At 43.8% G+C, this 18,818-nt stretch overlaps 1 protein-coding gene across 1 annotated transcript in view; it reads right to left on the bottom strand.

Moving 5' to 3' along the window:
* The window catches only part of MYO18B (myosin XVIIIB), a 298,450-nt gene that overhangs the window by 139,816 nt on the left and 139,816 nt on the right, over positions 1–18,818 (bottom strand). The window contains exons 25-28 of the mRNA XM_026447974.1: positions 18,538–18,627; positions 5,739–5,858; positions 5,201–5,309; positions 1,324–1,448 (exon numbers count right to left, since the gene is read on the bottom strand). Coding sequence (XP_026303759.1) covers positions 1,324–1,448; positions 5,201–5,309; positions 5,739–5,858; positions 18,538–18,627 — 444 coding nt within the window. The remainder of the gene's footprint in view (positions 1–1,323; positions 1,449–5,200; positions 5,310–5,738; positions 5,859–18,537; positions 18,628–18,818) is intronic.

The following is an 18,818-nucleotide window of genomic DNA, read 5'->3' as shown; positions in this document are numbered from 1 at the left end:
AGATTTGTAATGTCACCTTCAAGAAAGAAGGACATTTCAGGATATCAGAAATGCAGAGGGCGCAAAGCCCTAACAATAATAGTGCATACTAATATTATGGCGGCCAAGATGAGGGGGAAGAACAGTTGAGAGATCCAGAAATGTCCTTTAGGATAGAGGTTTGTGTTTCAATGTCTAGACAGAGACAGAAGACAAGGCTCTGGGCTCATGGAAGGTGAAGAGTTGGAATGAAGACCGTTGCACTGACAAACCCCTCAAAGAACTGCATGCACCTCAGTAAGAAGAGAAAATAAAAGCTCCATATCCTGGCCTGAAAGGTGGTAAGAAAGCTTGCTTTCATCCTGGATCTAGGTGGGGGAAGAAGTACTCTCATAAGAATTTTAAACCCCAGGTCTAAGCCTCATGTGGGTTTAGAGATCCAATTGACAATTTTTACATGCCGCAAAACATCTGAGACCAAGAATTTAGCATTATCTCAGGGACTGCTGCCAAAGAAAGTGAAAAAGGGTTTCTTCTAGCAGAACACACCCATGACCCTGTTAGCAAAGGGCTCCCATCAAAATCAACAGAATGTTAAAAAAAAATTAAATCTTCTGCTGAAGATTAACTCATGATAAAAAATAGCTAAATACACACACAAAAGTTCACTGGGAGAGAAACAAACAAACAAAAAACCATTCCACAATGCAGAACACCTGGGACTACTGCGGGAAGAACAGAGAAACCTGTTGAAGATGAGCTCAAAAACAAAATTTACAAAACACGCAAGGAAAAAAATCCACCATAAGAGTCAGCATACTTTATGAACATAGAACAATCTGAAAGAGACTCTGAAACATTCTTTGGCTGCAGTGTGGCAGGTGGTTGAGAGGAGAGGCCAGAGGCAAGGAGGACAGCTAGGAGGCTGTTTGTTGCTTTGGTCTGGATGACAGATGAAGGTAGCAGATTAGAATAGAGGCAACAGGGAAATGTGACAGTTTTAAGACCACTGATAATTATGTAATAAATAAGAAACATGAGTTAAAGTGACTTCCACAGGGTTCATGTACAGATGGAACTGGAACTCAGATATCCTGAGTTAATATCCATGCTCTTTACACTACAGAGCAGTCTCTGGATAGAAGATCCACATGTACAGACAACATTTTTCATGTCTTGCAGCGACCAGCATTTGTAATAACAGTGGAGATGGAAAAACCTGAAGTGGCTGGTATCCTCTTCCTCCCTCCCCAGGGTCAGCTAATACCTCGATCACCCACAGTGGAGGTGAGAGCCTGCCCACTCTCTGACACTTCTGTGGCCCAGACTATCCCCACATCTTACCTTTTGCTCCAGCTCTTTCCTGGCTGTCAGCTCCGAGTCCAGCCTCTCCTCGCATTGCTGCAGACGCTTTCTGAGGAACTCGTTCTCCATCTGAGCACAGTCGAAGCGCATTTGCCACTCGTCTGCTGTTTAACGGAGTCAGGGAGGCCAGGATAAGAGGCCAAATGAGTATAAAGCAGGAGTGAAAGTGGCTCTCCTCTACTTTCTTGGCTCTTGGCATGCAATTTCACAATATTCACAGAGCCCCTGAGCTTCAACCTTGGACCAAGAAACTATGCTTTAACTCTGAGTTTTAAATAACGCTTCCTTCAGGCAGCCTGTCCTGACTACCTCCGACTGTCTAAGGTTCTTGACTGCTCACTCTTCTAAGGTTGGTTGCCTTATACTGTTTAGTTGTCTCTATAATTACATTCATATCTTCCCTTTTCCAAGGAAATTTCATAATCCTTAAGGGCAAGGGAGCTGTTTCAGTCATCTGTGAGTCCTTCACACCCTCTGGAAGAGTTCCCTACAAGCTGATTCCCATACATGTTGATAGAAGCTCATGGATTGCTTAATGAACCTAATACAATAATCAGGTAAAAAGAGTCATCCTACTAGCCAAATTTATTGGGTTGTACAGAGTATATAATCATTGGCTGTTGGTCCAATTAACAAATAAGTAAATTAGCAATAATTCAAGACTACTAAACTGGTCAGAAGATGGCTCCACAAGATAAGATGGATACCAAATCCTTTGATTTGGTAAACATCTCAAAAAAATTATTGGCTGGTTTGATTAAAACTGTTAGACTGATTAGAATGGGTTATTTTAGGTTGATATGTCTTATCTTTTGACTATCTGAATAATAGAATAATGCCCATTAAGTTAATGAAGCTGTGGAAAACATTCCACAAGCGGATGACCAAAGATAAAGACCACCCACTTATTCACCTATCATCCATCCATCTGTCCTTCCATCCATCTATTCACACACTCATTGAGCACACTACTTTGTACAAGATGCAAGGGATAGTGAAATGAATAAGAAGCCATATCCACCTACCTTCCAGAATAATCAAGCAGGGGAAACAAGTAAAAAGACAGCTGAAACCTAGTATGATCAGGGCTTTCATAAAGAAGCTTATAGAAATCAAGAAGAGAACTCAAATTAATAAGACAACAAACTTGTTTTGTTCATCATTGTGTTCCCAGAGTATACTATAATGCCTAGCATTTGGTAAATGCTCGATAACTTCCACTGGAAAGGTGGATAATTGAATGGATAGGATGTTTGACTAGATGATAGGGTGGAGGATTAATGGATAAATAGTTGGTTGTGTAGGTGGAATAGTGGATGGATGGATGCATGTTACTGTAGACAGAGAAGTGGGTGCATGGGTGGATGAATGCATGGATTGAGAGATAAATAAATGGTAGCGTATATGGAAAGGTGGGTGAGTAGATGGGCAGATGGGTAGATGGATGGATGGATAGATGGATGGATGGGTGAATGGATGGATGGATGGACAGATAGATGGATGGTAGGATTAAGTTCTTGAAAGAGGTGATGTCAATAGAGATTTCTACATCATTAACCAAAGGAAGGATGGTATAATAATAAAGAGTTAAAGCTTGTTCAAGCTTCCACCAAGGTAAAAACATCATGATGGGAAAAGCACACTGTCTCTCCACCAGGAAAAGCCTCACAATCACAAGCAGCATGGCCTGCAAAAGTAAGCAGCAGCAGCAGAAAGCATTTCTGCAGCTTCCCATGTACTCTGTGCCATGATGTGCTATAGAGCAAGTGGCATGAGTGGGCAACACGAACAAGAGGGGAAACTGTTCTTCTTCAAGGCTCATCTCTACCTCCAATCTCCCTGCCCATGAGTGCCACCCTTAATCAACGTGTTTTCCTGAGTTTACCTGATCTCCCCATTTATTTTGCAAATATCTTGAGAGCAGGGCCCAATTAAAATTCCTCTGTAACCCCCACAGTGTCCAGCTCAGTGCTGAGTGCATATCATAAAAGGTTCTCTTTAAATATTTAGCCATGCATAAAGGAAAACATATTTTTTAAATAATTCATACTTCATCTTGAACCATAGAGATGGTTGTGGTACCACTGCAATGATATGATTAAAATGTTTTACTGCTTCTTTCAAATTTCCTATATTTTAGACATTTTCTATAATGAGTATGTATTACTTTCATAATGAAAAACAAAATATTTGTGGGTTGGCTCCTTGGAATGAGCATCCAGAGCTGAGAGCCCACATAGCATTGTGACTAATGTGCTCATGAGCTAAGCACATGTCCCCCTCTCATTAACACCCCAGTCTTAACAGAGGAAAACAAACTGGGAAGCATTATTTGGACATGAATCTCACGCAGATGGAACTGACACTGGCACTCCTCTGGGGATTTTTTTAGAAATTACCTCCAAGGCCAGAGACTGTCCCACACTACTGATTCTATACCAACATGTTCCCCTTTCCCTATGTGTACCCTACCTTGTTGGGTCTTGCTTTTAAGAGGGCCTCAAACTCATCTGTATTAACCTCCCCGGTAAATGCCTGCCACGGGGGTAGCCAGGATGGAAGAAGAACAAGAATTCAACAGAAAATAAATACGCATTGTCTCTTCTCCACAGACCCCTGATCTCCATTCCTCTGAGCGTCCCTGACATTTCAAGGGCACAAATTACCTAGACACACGGAGGGAATAATGCTGACATTTTATAGAAGCTGACCCACTTGATATCCTTCTCACCCAACTCCATTAGGCTGGGGAGAGTAAGAGGCACGGTGACAAGCTGGCAAAGATGTCACCAGGCCATCCAATCACAAAGTCTCCAGGAAACTGTATAAGAAGGACACTCCCAGAAACTCCTGGCACAACTGAACAAATGTATAATATCCCTGGGTAAAACCAACGGTCCCCTTGCCTTCTCGCCATTCAGTAACTGTTGAGTGTCTGACACTGCTTTACCCTCTGTGAAATGGGGAGAGCTGTAGTTTCTGTTCTGCAGGTTGCTATAAGGATGGACTATGATCTCATTACTCCTCATAATAATAACGGTAAAGCAGCTACTAGCTATACATCACTCTATGCTACACATGTGGCTAAACATTTTCTATCAATTATTCAAGCCAATCTCCATTTGAAAGAGGAAGAAACTGAGGCACAATTTCTTTGCCCCAAAATTCAAATCTGGAAATACAACTTCCTAGGTTCCAACTTTTAACCACTAGACTGCCTTCCTCAAAATTTATGTTCTATTTTTATTAGTATTTTTTTGAGACAGAGTCTTGCTTTGTCACTCAGGCCGAAATGCAGCCTAGGTCTCCCAGGCTTAAGCAATCGTCCCACCTCAGCCTCCCAAGTACCTGGGACTTCAGGCACATGCCACCACACCTGGCTAATTTTAAAAGTTTTTTGCAGAAATGCAGTCTCACTATGTTACCCAGGCTGGTCTTGAATGCCATAGCTCAAGCAATCCTCCCACTTCAGCTTCCCAAAGTGCTAGGATTACAGGTGTGAGCCACCACTCCAGGCCTCTGAAAATTTATTTTTAAAATATTCACATAAACATAAACATACCTTGCCTATAAAGCCACTATTTTAAAAATCATTACTTGCATTAAAACTAAACAGCACATATCATATGGATAATTTGCTATCTAGGATATTGCTGGATTGTCTGATCAATATCTGCTTATTCCATTAGACTGTAAGTTCCAAGAGAGTAACGCTGTGCCTGTTTGCTCTGCCAGAGTCGCAGTCCCTCATGCAATGTCTAGCACCTAAAAAGTGCTCTATCTACGAGTGACTGGATAAATGGAAAAGACAACTTTGTCCACCAGCTTCCAGCCCCAAGGGTCCCAGGCTGCTCACCTCCTCCAGCAGGATTCCTTTCCAAGTCATTCAACTGAATTTTCTGCTGGGCTTCTTCCAACTGTTTATTCACGTCTCCCAATTTTTTCTGGATTTGTTCATGCTTGCTCTAGAAGAAATGGCTCAAGGTCCAAACTAGAGCTGGACAGAAGACCTCGGCTGGTCATCTTACCCCTGGTGCTTCCAAGGCTCGGATTGGCCACCCTCTGCACAGTCCCCTGAGCCATGCAGAATCCAGGACCATGAGCTAGCCACCTTTGGCACATTTCTCACCAAATCACCTCCAAGGCCAAAGACTGTCCACCTTCTACACAATCCTCTCCTATTTGCCTCTCTAGCCAAGGACTATCCACCCATAACACTCCCAAGGCCAAGCCTTAGGAGACCTAAGTGTCCCCCAGGACCTTGAGCCCAGCAGTCATTCAATCTGTGCATCTTGCTTAAGCATACTGATCCCCAATGAGAGAGGGTTGGGGGACAGACCCAACCATTTTTAGCCACCGTGTTCAGCCACCCCCAGCCACCCCTGACCACTCACCTTGAGCTCCTGGACCTCTCGGAAGGCCTGTAGCCGCTCTGCCCGCTCACTCTCCAGCACCTGGCAGGCCACATCACCTTTGAAGCGCTCATCAGCCAGCTCAGTGGTCAAGTCAGCAATCTGGGACGGGGAACGGTGCGATCAAGGAAGGGTCACTCAGCGGAGCCACCAACCCTTCTCTCCCCATGCAGAGGACCACCTTTGGACAAATCACCAGCTATCATGGGAAAACAACCCTTAAGTATAATCAAGTGGTTAAGAGGATGGACTTCAGAATTTTATTGGTTTTGATGTGGTAGAACTCTTGGTCCAACACTCACTAGCTGTGTAACTTTACACCAAGCAGGATGCCTTGCTAGTTCTCAGTCTTCTCAGACTTAAAGGGGGGAAAATAACATATGTCATTATTTTGAGGATTCAAGGAGATAATCCATTGAAAGCTTAGCACGGTGGCTGGCACGTAGTAAGTGCTCAGTTTTACACATGGCCATTTTAGTGGAATCTCTTTGTAACCAGCTTTTAGCAAATCATCTCACTGGATGTACCAACACTGTCCCTCAGTAAGACACACTGATGGATACCCACAGCACCAGAATGCTCTCCACTAGACTACCTCTCTGCAATTCTCCATGGCCCATCTGCCCCTAGCAGGTGACAGCATGCACATCCAGTATCAGAGTGTGTGCTCCCAAACTGTTTTTGCCTATTGCATTTTTACCAAAGCTATCTATTCCGTTCGCTACTACATAAACTTATAAAATATGGCTGGACAGAGTTTCCATGAAAACTAGGTTGAATGCCTTGGAAGGAATTAGTAAAGGTAAGCTGCTTTTAGAAAATGCTGCCAAATAGGCATTGCAACAACTAAAAAGGAAGTCGAAGTAAAAAATTAGGTTTTTGTATTCAAATTACTTTGCCATTTGCTCTGTTTTAAAGAAGCCAAAATTGGAAATCATACAGTTGTATATTACGAGTGTGGTTTGAGAAAGAAAGAAATCAATGGGTCCTGCCTCAGAAATGCAATGATTTCAATTATACATGTAATTAATTTTAAAATAGAATTTTTTAAGCGAATTCCCAGCTGCACTGAATTTTTTTTTCTGATGAACTGACCAGCCACCGATGCCAAATGCCACAGGGCTTCTGTGGCGTTATTGTTCCAAAATGAAGTATTCAGGGTTTGAGGATACGGCAGAATACGTAGAGGAGAAATATATTAGTGGAGTGTTTGTGGCTAAGAGGCAGAGAAACCTCTTATGGGAGGCAGTAGAACTGTAAGAAAAGAAAGAGGTAGGGTGCAAGGTTCGAATCCAGGCTCAACAACTAACACCTTGGACAATCCCTCCTGCTCTGGAGCCTTGGTCACCTGAGCTGTAAAATGCATTGAATTACATGTAGTCACATGTCCTCTTGCTGCAAATTTTGCATGTGAAGATGTTGGAACACTTCACTCTTTCATCGGACCCTCTGCATCATGACTGATATTAGGGGCAACTCTGCATTATTTTTACTGAGAAGGTAAATAGTTCTTACAATGAGCAGTGTAGCTGCCCTTCCTGAGCTAGCCTCTCTTGGTAGCTTAGGCAAGCTCAAAATTTATTCAGCAGTCCCATGAAGAAGGAAGATGCAGATCTATGTTCTGACATAAAAAAAAAAAAAAAAAAATCCCCAAGATATATTGCCAAAGGGGAAAAAAAAAGGCAGATTTGCAGAATAGAATGTTTGGTGTCATCTCATTTTTGTTTGCACAGAACAAAGCACTCCCAAACTGTTCATTGGGATTTTTTTTCTTTTTTCCTGGAAGGATGATGGGATCACAGGGAACTCCAATTTTCTTGTGATGCATTTCTGTATTATTGTTTTTTTTTTAACTGATTTTGTAATCAGAAAACAAAACAAAATATCTTTCAAAAAGAGTGAAAAAAAAAAAAAAAACAGAATCTGAGGCTGCTCTGTGCATTCCATGCTCCCCATCTGTTTCACTTCTCCAGCCCATCTGCTTCCCACCCTGTTGACCGCATCACCAACTGCTGAGACCAAAATGCACATTTTAATAGACACAGAGGAGAAAGAAGGCTTGGGGGAAGCATTGCAAAGTCACATCACATGTAAATGGCAGAACTGAGATTTTGAACTCAGACCAGTCAGGTCCAAGTCAGGACGTCCAGTTGATTAATGAGGGACTCTCCTAGGGTGCTCCTGGTTGTCTCCAGCATGGAGCTTTCTCTTGCTGTTCCTTACACTGTGCACCGGGGAAGTCCTTACGTGGCAATGATCTCGGATAGTTGTTAAAATGCAAATTCTAGGGCAGAGCATGATAGCTCATGTTTGTAATCCCAGTGCTTTGAGAGGCTGAGGTAGGAGGATCACTTGAGGCCAGGAGTTCAAGACCAGCCTGGGCAACATAGCAAGACCCTGGCTTTACAAAAAAGCTTTTAAAAATTAGCCAGCTGAGATGGTGCGTCCCTATAGTCCCAGCTGCTCTGGAAGCTGAGGCAGGAGGATCACTTGATCCCAGGGGTTCTAGGCTGCAGTAAGCTGTGATCGCACCACCACTGCCCTCCAGCCTGGGTGACAGAGTGAGACCCTGTCTCTTAAAAAATAAAACAAAATGCAAATTATAGGACTCTCAGACCCCCAAACCAGGATCTCTAAAGCATAATTCAGGAATCTACATTTCAACCTGCTCCAGGGTGATTTTTATGCACGATAAAATGTAAGAATTACTGCCCTAGAAACTGCCAGGATCTCCCCTTAATTTTGGCCTCACACTTGGATTTGGAGGGGTTAAATTTGGTTACCTGTGCAAGATCATTCTTGCTGCAAGACTGCGGATTTGCACTGGCCACGCGATACAGGGCGGTGGGATCCAGGAATATCCCAGGTCACAGCCCGAACCACCATCCTTGAAATCAGCATTAATTCCAAGCACCAGGATTGTGTTCTCTCCACCTTAGCCAATTAGTGTGAAATTTAACTTATGCTAATCGGCCTGAGCAAGGGGAGCACACAATTAATTTGATGCATTCATTTTGAGTTTCACAGAACCCAAAGGCTGGAGCCCAAAGGACAATTAGTATTTTCATACTGGGGGGAATGACACATGCTTTTCACGGAGACAAGTGGCCCCTGACCCTCCCCTGTCCCCACAAATCCCTATCCCTTCCCACACCATGGGACACAGGGGCTTTGGATGAAGGTGAGGAGCAGGCACCGTGCTCAGACCTGTCAGGGGATTGCAAATTGAAAACCAGTTTAATGAAGGGGGGAGTCTGGTCTGCAAACCCAGAAGAGACCTTGCAGATTACTCAAGAACCAATTAACTAGAAATTATCTTGAAAACCTCTCCAGATCTACCACTTGGCCAAATCAACAGAAATATTCTTTCTATTGAGGGACAATTACTCCAAGGGTCTGCCAGAGAGAAGGGGACAGGAATTAATAAATTTGTTGTATATTTTGTATAGAGTGGAACAGAAAAAATACATCCTGTGCATTGGCCTTACTGGCAGCTTGGGAGAGCAGTGAGTAACTGGGATTTCACGGATGTCAAACACTGGACACACATGGGGTCCCTGGGACTGTCACTGTTGCTTGTTACTCACGGATCCACCAAGCACTATGCGAGCACTTGTTGTGTGCCAGGTCCTGTTCGGAAGGACCCCACTGGCCGGTCAGAGAGATAAATAAACCACAGGGGCACACACGGGTCTTGGCTTGATCCTGTCCTCAGCTCTTATATTCACAGACTCCCAAGCCCAAAAACCATCTGACCTGCAGACAGCAGGAAACAGCAACTTTTCGCTCTCCTCCTGTACTTTGCCATTTGCACAGGAAGATCTGTTCATTATAACCCCTTGTGTGAGAAACAGCTCACACTCTTGAAATGCTGAGGATAGGTATGCACTGAGCACTTGGCATATGTCATCTGCTTTAAGCCCTTCAAATACCTTATAAGAAGGGCATTTTTGTTATTCCCTTTTCACAGAACAGGAAACTGAGGAGTCGAGAGAGGGAGTGATTTGCTTAGGATCATAGCTGGTAAGTAGCAGAGGTAGCCCAGCTCGGGCTGCCTGACTCCCAGCACCTGGCTCGTAACAACCCCACTATTTTCTGTCCCACATCTACCATCTGGCCCTTTCTTTAACCTCCCTCACCCCTCTGGCATCTGGACGTTAGTAAAGTAATTATCCACCTGGAACAAATCAGGTAGCCATAGCCCAGAGAGCTGAGATTAAGTAGCCAGTGGGTACAGATCAAAGACCAAGTAAGATCTGGACCTCAACCACCCTTACTGGGTACTTTGGCCAAAGAGAGCCTGGGTGGATGCCCAGTGGAAGGGGAGCCCCCACTCCCACCCCCTTCAACCTGAGTGATGAAAAGACAAAATAAGGCAGTAGATACAGGACCAGTGCAACTGCAGCACCAGCAGGCTTGTGGGATGTTGGTCAAGGAGATTAAGCCATGGCTTCATTCTCATGGTACTGCCCCAGAGTTGTCTCAGTCAGCAGGGGAAATTCAGAACAAATCTGCAGCTTAGTGGCAGGCTCCCGGGTTCCCCAGAGATGCCTGTTGGGCACCAGTTCCAGCCCTCTGCTGTGCATCCCAGCTGGGTTCACCACTCGCTACTAGGTAATAGTAACATATAATAACCATAATAATAACCATCGCCACCACAGAGAGTGCTTACCACATGCACAGGTTTACCCACAGAATGCTCACAATGCTGAGAAGTGGGTACTGATGTTGTCTCCAGGTGACAGATGGGGAAACTGAGGCACCAAGGTGCAAACACTCACCCAAGGACACCAGCCAGCCAGGTGGTGGCTACTTAACCACGCTGCCAAACTGACTCTTGAGGACTCAATAAATATGGGTCGACTGAACGAATAAGGGCATGACAGCAATTCATACATGGGAGGCTCTATAGGCTCTGGATATCAGTGGGAATGGGTCAATCTTGTAAGAATGCCAGGAGAAAGGTTATGCCTCTGAGCTGGGCATATGAGGGTGCCACACCACCCACTTTCTAGAGGGTCCCTCTAGAAAGAAGGGACAGTTATGGCCTTTCGGGGGCTTTAGAAGGGGGTTTCAAGGGCCACTAGGGCCCCCTAAGTGTTTCAGCAGAAAGAGGAAATAACCCTAAGATCACGACACCCACATACCCCTTTTTGAAAATGTCCTTTGGTCCTGCCCTACCCTTCAGGATGAAGTCCAAACCTCAAAAGTGATTATCCTGATCCCCTGCAATCCAGTCCGGCTTCATGCCTCATCTCTAGCCCATAAGCAAACCCCCCCCCCCGCCAAACACACCCCCCGCCATACAAGACACTCCAACTACCAGAACTGCACCTGCCAGACCAGGCTCTGCTCTCTGCCTCTGCTCTTGCTGTGTCCTGTACCTGGAATGTCCCCTCACCTTGTCACCCGGCCAGCTCCTGCTTATCCTTCAAGCCTTCTCCCCTGTGAAGCCCTCCTTGACCCCACTTCCCACCTGAGTAGATGCTTCTCCTCTATCACAGTCTGTTCGGAGTTGGCCAGCCCTGGGTTCAAATCACAGTTCTGCCATTCACCAGCTGTGTGATGTAGGGCGAATCACTTCAGCTCTTCAGGCTTCCCTTGCCTCATCTATAAGATGGGGAACTAACACCTTCCTCACAGTTTGAGTTAAAGGTAAAATTAGATAATGCAGGTAAATGTTCACAATGCTGAGAGGACTTATCACAGCAGCTGGCACAGAACATCACTCATTAAATGTAATGTTTCTAATTAAATTCAGTATGACTCCATTCATTCACTGAATTTGCATTGAATGCTTTGTGCTAGACACAGAAGGGTATAAAACTGTCTAAGATGTGTCATTATCTTCGAGGAATTCACTCTACTGGGGGGAAGGGTGAACACTTTTAAAAATACATTTATTGGTAATAGTGGTGATGTGGCTTGCTAGATAGCAGGCAGTGTTATAACTGTTATGAAGTAATGATTACCACTGCCATTTTACTGATGATGAAACAAAGGCTAAGAGACTTGAAGAATTTGCCCACAGTCTTGTAGCAATAAAGGTATAAAGTCAATCATCTGGAACTCAAGCTGGCTCAACCCTCTGCCCTCTAAACTGGACATACAAGGTCAGGCCACTGTATTCATTCCTTACCTTGTACCCAAATTATTTATCTGTGTTACAAGACAGGTAGAGAAGAGATTATAGACTCAGTTTTGTATGGGCAAACTGAGGCACACAGTCAGAAAGAATACACCAGCTGTTCTTTAGCAGAGAGGCCTTCGTTACTTCCACCAGGACCATCTATGAATATGACCATCATGCCTCTGCCACTGTCCACCAGGAGACCCTCCCCAGCATGTCCCAGCAGTGAAGGCTCAACAGATCCTAATAGCCTAAGACAGATAAGAAACCAGGCTGTCTAATTCTCCCTGGGAATTAGGGAGCTACCCGTCCAGTTCCTCACAGAAGCATCATGCTGTGGCAGGACTATGGAGCGAGGAGTCAGGAGACCTGGGATGTAGTCTGGGCTCAGTCACCAGTGATCACATGACCCCAACAAGTCACTTTCCTACCCCCTGCTGGAGACAAGCTGGAAGCCACACTGATGACCCATGATCAAACTCCCTCAGCACGTTGCAAACAGACTTTCTGACCTATGTACACCTCCAGTCCCCGTCGGTGGATTGTCTCCACAATGTCTTACCAAAAGCGAAACCTCTCAGGCTAATGAGGCCAGAAATCAGGAGTGCGTGGGCCTGTCTTTTGCCATTAATAAGGTCTTGGGGGGAAATCCAGAACCTACTCCAGAGGGGTGGGGGAAAACACCCCACCTCGTTATATATCCCATGTGCTCCCAAAACCTTACAGGTGCTTCCAACAAGAAGCCCAGCACTGCCTTCTTATGAAAAAAAAAAAAAAAAAAAAAAAAAACCCCAGTTTGCATCAAGGCAGATTTTGCATGCTTGAAGAGTATTTATAGCCAGCTTCTTAGCGGCTCCTCGTCTCCTCTTCTTCAAATGAAGCACTTAAATCATTTTGCAATAATGTTGTCTTTTTAATAAGCCTAGTCAAATGGAGTTTTCACTGACGAGACACAACATGTTTTAGTAATGTTGATATTACTGTTTCTCCCCCTCCAGAGACAAAGGGGTGGCATGCAGAGGCCATGAACCGCAGCAGGGGTGTCTTCATAATGCACGGCCCTGGAAGGGTGTCTGCTCCTTGTCTGTTAACAGAAATTCCCTTCCAAGAAAGCAGATGCATGTGGAAGAAGATATCTTCTAGCTGTTCTCTGCCTAATGTGTCTCAAAGTGTGGTCCCAGGACAGGCACCTTTAGCATTCAAACTTGTTAGAAACGCAGCCTCCCCAAGGCCACAACAAGCCTACTGAGTCAGAATCTCTAAGGCTGGAGTCTAGCAATCTGTATTCTGAGAAGTCTTACACGGCATTCTGACACGTTTGCAAGTGTGAGAACCACTGCTCTAAAGCAACGTCACCTGCCGAATCAGGATCACCTAGGGGCTGGAGGGCTCCCCACCCCCCCAAACCAAGAACCTCCTCTTGAATCAGACCCTCAGGAGGTGGACTGGGGAAGATACAGGACTAACAGCTCCCCAGGTGACTAGGATGCTCTTTAAAGTGTAATTACAGGCCTGGTGTGGTGGCTCACTTGGGAGGCCAAGGCAGGAGGATTGCTTGAGCCCAGGAGTTGGAGACCAGTCTGGGCAAAGAAGTGAGACCCCTGTCTCCACCAAAATTGAAAAAAATAGCCAGGTATGGTGATGCACACCTGTGGTCCTGGCTACATGGGAGGCTGAAGTAGGAAGTTCGCTTTAGCCCAGGAGGTTGCGGCTGCAGGGCGCTGTGTTTACTCCACTGCATTCCAGCCTGAGCAACAGAGTGAGATTCTGTCTCAAAAAATAAAAATAAAATTTAATTAATTAACTAATTAAAAAGAGTAATGACCTCATGAATATAAGGCACGCTATTTGGGTGGTGGTTGCACTAAAAGCCCAGACTTCATCACTATGCAATACATCCATGTGAAAAAAAAAAAAAAAACTGCCATTGTACCCTCTAAAACTATTTAAAAATTTTTTTAACTTAAAAGCGACCAACATAAACCAGTAGTAGCATTGGAAGTTGGGGAAGATGAAGTGGGAAGGGAGAGAAAGATTTGAGGAAGATAAAGTCATCATAATAGTCATCAAATGTGCTTCCTGGATAAAGCACTGCTTTGACTTCAGTTGATTCATTTTTGATAGAACTGACATCACGCTCTTGGCTTGCAGTTCAGGATGATGGTACCAAAAGTGCTCCTACCCAATCCCTTCTCAATTACTGTGTGAAGACTGCTGAAGTCATACTTTGCTAAATCCCTTAGTGCCCCTTTTATGAGAATCCATGGAATAAATTTCCCTAACACCTCAATACCCAGAAAAGTTACTCATCTCATGCAACAGGTGTTTCTTTTTCTTTAATCTACATGCAATATGTCTATGAAATATCTTGTTTCCCTCTTAGCTTTGGCTGCTAGCAAGCTCAGTGTTGGATTTTTCAGCCCAACTTTAATGCTTCTATTTGACCATTCTTTATCTATCCTGTGTCAGGGACTGGGATTATCTGATGAACAGGGATGAAAGCAGGGATTATTGATCCCTGTTTTAGGGGTTTCAGTCTAGCTGGGACACAGATACAGGAGGTCACTAGGAAAAAGCCAATTAATCCTGTGAGGGGAAACAACTAGGCTAGTGGTAGCACAGAGTAGGGCCCTAACTCACCCTTAGAGTGTTGAAGAGGGCTTCTCAGAGGAAGTGCCACCTAAAATGAGTGACAAGCGATGAAGAGGTATTAACCAGGTGAAGAGGAGGAAGGGAGTGTTCCAGGCAGAGTGAACAGCACATGTGAAGGCTATGAAGTGAAAGGGCATCCAAGGCCAAAGATGGATTTCCATTTTCTACCTCTTCCCCCGGCTTCATACGGTCATCAACTCTTATTTCCCTTTGCTCTGGCTTTCTTCACTTTTAAATTTCATCTTAATTTTTCAAGGCCCCATACATCTTGTTGTAACCATGATACAAGCAAAGAGTTAAAGAGGCTGAGCAGAATATGCTGTAGGTGTTAGCATTTGTTTGCTTGGTTCGGGTTGCAGAAGCCTGAGTCCCCACCCTTCCTTCTCCAAGTGTCCCATAAACTGTAGCTCTGGATGCTAAAGATGTTCATCTCTTCCCTGCACATCTCCCCCAACAACTGATGCATGGCAAATCCGACCTGACAGTTCGTGATTAATGACTACCTCAAATGTCAGCTCAGTGGGAAGGAATTTCCACAGGGAAGTCCCTGATATTCCCAACCAGCCCACAGCTCTCCGATTTTTCACTTCTGCTGTTCTACTCATTGTTGCTGCCAGCAAGAGAGGTCAGACAGCTTGCTCTCGCAAGACATGAATGAGACATCAGGCACGCGTGTGTCATTTCTTTTCCCCCTTACAGTCTTTTGCATAAGAGGAGCACAGGCTCAAGGTGCATCTCAGCCCAGCCTCTCCTAACTCTCTGTGTGGATGTGGTCCTTCCTGCAAGGAGCAAGGCTTCTGTCTTCTCCCTGGCCAACTCCACGGTGGACACTTTAATGTGGGGAGAAGGGACACAATCTTACAGGGAAGATGAGAAGAAGCAGAAAAGAGATAGCCTCCTCCCAAACTTAATTCCACATCCCCATGTGAGCCATCTCAGGCTCAACTTGGGTTATCAATATGGGAAGAAGAGTATGTCCTATTGGCTTAATCATAAATCCATTTATAGTTACCATTGTCCATCAACCAAGCCAAACAATATTATAAGCAAGTAGTAACAACACAAGGTGCTCTCAGGTGTAGAAAGCTTTAAATTTTGTCCTGGACTGACAAATATTATCTCACATTGCCCCAGGACCTTGGCACCTGCCATATCTACTCTTTCTACCAGATCTGCATGTAGATTACAGCAAATCATTCAGATCTGGAATCAAACATCCACTTCCATGGAATTCTTCCTTGACCACTTAGGCAAATACAGCCCATGCTCAACCTCCATCACTGTCACCTCCTTCTGCTTCATAGCCATAGCACTTAATGATCTGTGACAAGCTTGCTTGTGGTCTGTTGTCTCCCTCTATCGGCCTGGAGACCTTGTGTAAGGACAGGGACTTCACCTCCTTCCTAGCTCTATCAAGGTGTCCAGTTAAATGTCTAACACGTGGGAGATACTCATATGTATTTGTTGAGTGGGTGAAAACATGGGTTTAATTTGGTCTGTAACAGAATCCTTGGAGGTACCCAGATCTTCATGGAGAAACAGAGCTGAAAATAGGATGAAGCATGTAAAACACTTACCTAGGGCGCAACATTTAAGGAGGCACCAAAAAAAAAAAAAACAAAAAAAACTCTCAGAAATCAAGTATGAATGATTTTAATGCAATATTTTAAAAATCTCAATTAGTCAAAAAATCCATGATGAAGAAAATATCAACATTTTAAATAAAGATTGGTTCACACTGTATAGGATGCTTACTTGCCTCACCCTAATCGTGGCCTACAAATTTTGCATTTACTTAAAATGTTGATATTTTGTTCATCAGGGATTTTTTTTGCATTACTTTACAATTTTAAAATATTATTTATTTTGCTGAGGTTTTTGGTGATGCTTTACATTTTATTCCTTAGATAAGTGCCTCCCTTTCCCCAGTCCTGAAAGTCTACATGGAACAGCAGGTTTTCCTCGAAAAGCTCCTCTTTGGTCTAGCCATGGCTTGCTGACCACATGCAAGATAATAGCATATAATATGATTTGCCCGTGTCCTCACCCAAACCTCATATCAAATTGTAATCCCTAGTGTTGGAGGAGGGGCCTGGTGGGAGGTGACTGGATCATGGGGACAGATTTCCTCCTTGCTGCTCTAGTGATAGTGAGTGCGTTCTCACAAGATCTGGCTGTTTAAAAGCGTATAGCACCTCCCCTTTCTCACTCTTCCTTCTGCCCCAGCCATGTAGGACGTGCCTGCTTCCCCTTAACAATCCACCATGATTGTAAGTTTCCTGAGGGCTCCCCAGCCATGCTTCCTGTACAGCCTGTGGAACCCTGAGTGAATCAAACCTCTTTTCTTTATAAATTACCCAGTTCAGATATTTCTTTAGAGCAGTGAAAGAATGGACTAACACAGCATATGACTTTGTCTAGAAGTCTGTCTCTAATTTGCAGTGACCTTCTTGGAGCAAGAACTGTCTGGTTCATGTAGTCACCCCCAGCCCATGAAATCAACACCCAACTAAAGAAAGAAAGCAAAGGGAATGCAGTCACACATTCAACCAACATAACCTTCTCCAGTCACATGACCATACCCCAGGTAACCCCTACTCTGAATTTGGTGTTATGATTCCCATAAATACAATGACACCATAAGTATACAAGAATATAATCCTAATCAATCAAGTATTCTTCTGTAACTGAATCATTTTCCTTTGGCAGTATGTTTGCAAGAGCAATCCATGTTGATACACATTTTCTAGTTTAAGGATCAGTAACCTTTTTCTGTAAAGATCCAGAGAGTAAATGTTTTAGCTTTCACATGCCACATGGCAGGGCTGAGTAGTTTCAGGTTGCAACTACTCAGCCCTGCCATCGTAGCATGAAAGCAGTCATAGACTACACATAAAGGAATGAGCATGGCTGTGTTCCAATAAAACTTTATCTCCAAAATCTGGTGGTGCACTGAATTTGGCCAGTGAGCCACAGTTTTGCCTGTCTCTTCATTCATTTTCACTCTTGGGAGCTCCAGTTTTTACTATCACAAAACATATTAACCTATTCTCGTATTAATAAGCTCCCATTTGAGTGTTTATTTTCCTGTGTTTACATTCCGCCAACACAACAAAGGCTGTTGCTATGAACTTCTTGTATTTTCACATATTCATGGATAAGTTTCTCTAGCATAAATACCTAGAGCTGGAATTGCCAGCCACAGGGCATGGACAGGTTCAACTTTCATAGATAATGCCAAATTGCTCGAGAGTGATGAGATCAATTTACGATCCCATCAGCGGTAAATAAGAATTCCCACTGCTACACAGCCTTGTCAACACTTGGCTACACCACACTCTTTGATTTTTCCAATCTGATGTGTGAAACAGTACCTATTAAGGTGTTAATTTGCACTTCCTAATTGCTAATTAGGTTGAGTGTCTTTTCATGAGTGTATTGGCCATTTGAATTCCTGAATACTTGAACTCTTGAAACAAGATTCCCTTACTTGGGAACTGCCCATTCATATTATTGACCTATATTTGTTTTTCTGTTCTTATTGGATTCTTCCAATTGGTTTGAGGAAGCTCTTTACATATTCTGGACATTCTTTTCCAGTTTGCAAATTCCTACCCCAAGTAAGTAATGTATCTTCATTTTATGCTCGGATAAACAAAAGTTCATTATTTCAATACAGTCAAATTTATCATTTTTTCCCTATGATTTGTGTTTTTGTGGCTTATTTAAGAAATTCTCCCTTTTGGAACCAGGTGACATGGGTTTGAATCTCAGTTACACTTGCTGGTTGTGCAGCCTCGAGGAAGATACTTAATATCACAGGGCCTCAATTTCCTCCACTGTAAAATGGGTTCAATAACAGTATGTGCCTCACAGGTAATTCTGGAGCGCTTGTAAAGCAATTAGCACACTTTCAGGCATATCATTGTTCTCCCCCTTAAACGGATCTCACATACATAAAGAACCCCCACAAGGACCCAAGGGGAGAGATGGGGATACCTTGCTTTCTAGCAGATCTGTATTCTGCCGGAGTTCATTCCGCAACTTCTCTGATTTTTCTAGCTTCCGTCTTAGCGTTGTAAGCTCCTCCTACAAAAACAAACACGTTAACAGAAACCATTCCAGATCAGAGATTAAGTTCCACCTGTGTTAGGAGTGAGCAAAGGGCACAAAGTTTCAGTTAGAAGGAATAAACTTTAGCAATCTATTGCACAGAATGGTGACTATAATAAATAATGATGCACTGCATATTTCTTTTTTTTTTTTTTTTTTTTTTTTTT

Source organism: Piliocolobus tephrosceles, chromosome 19 (genome assembly GCF_002776525.5).
Source record: "Piliocolobus tephrosceles isolate RC106 chromosome 19, ASM277652v3, whole genome shotgun sequence".
Lineage (NCBI taxonomy): Eukaryota > Metazoa > Chordata > Mammalia > Primates > Cercopithecidae > Piliocolobus > Piliocolobus tephrosceles.
This window is presented reverse-complemented; position numbering and strand designations above follow the sequence as displayed.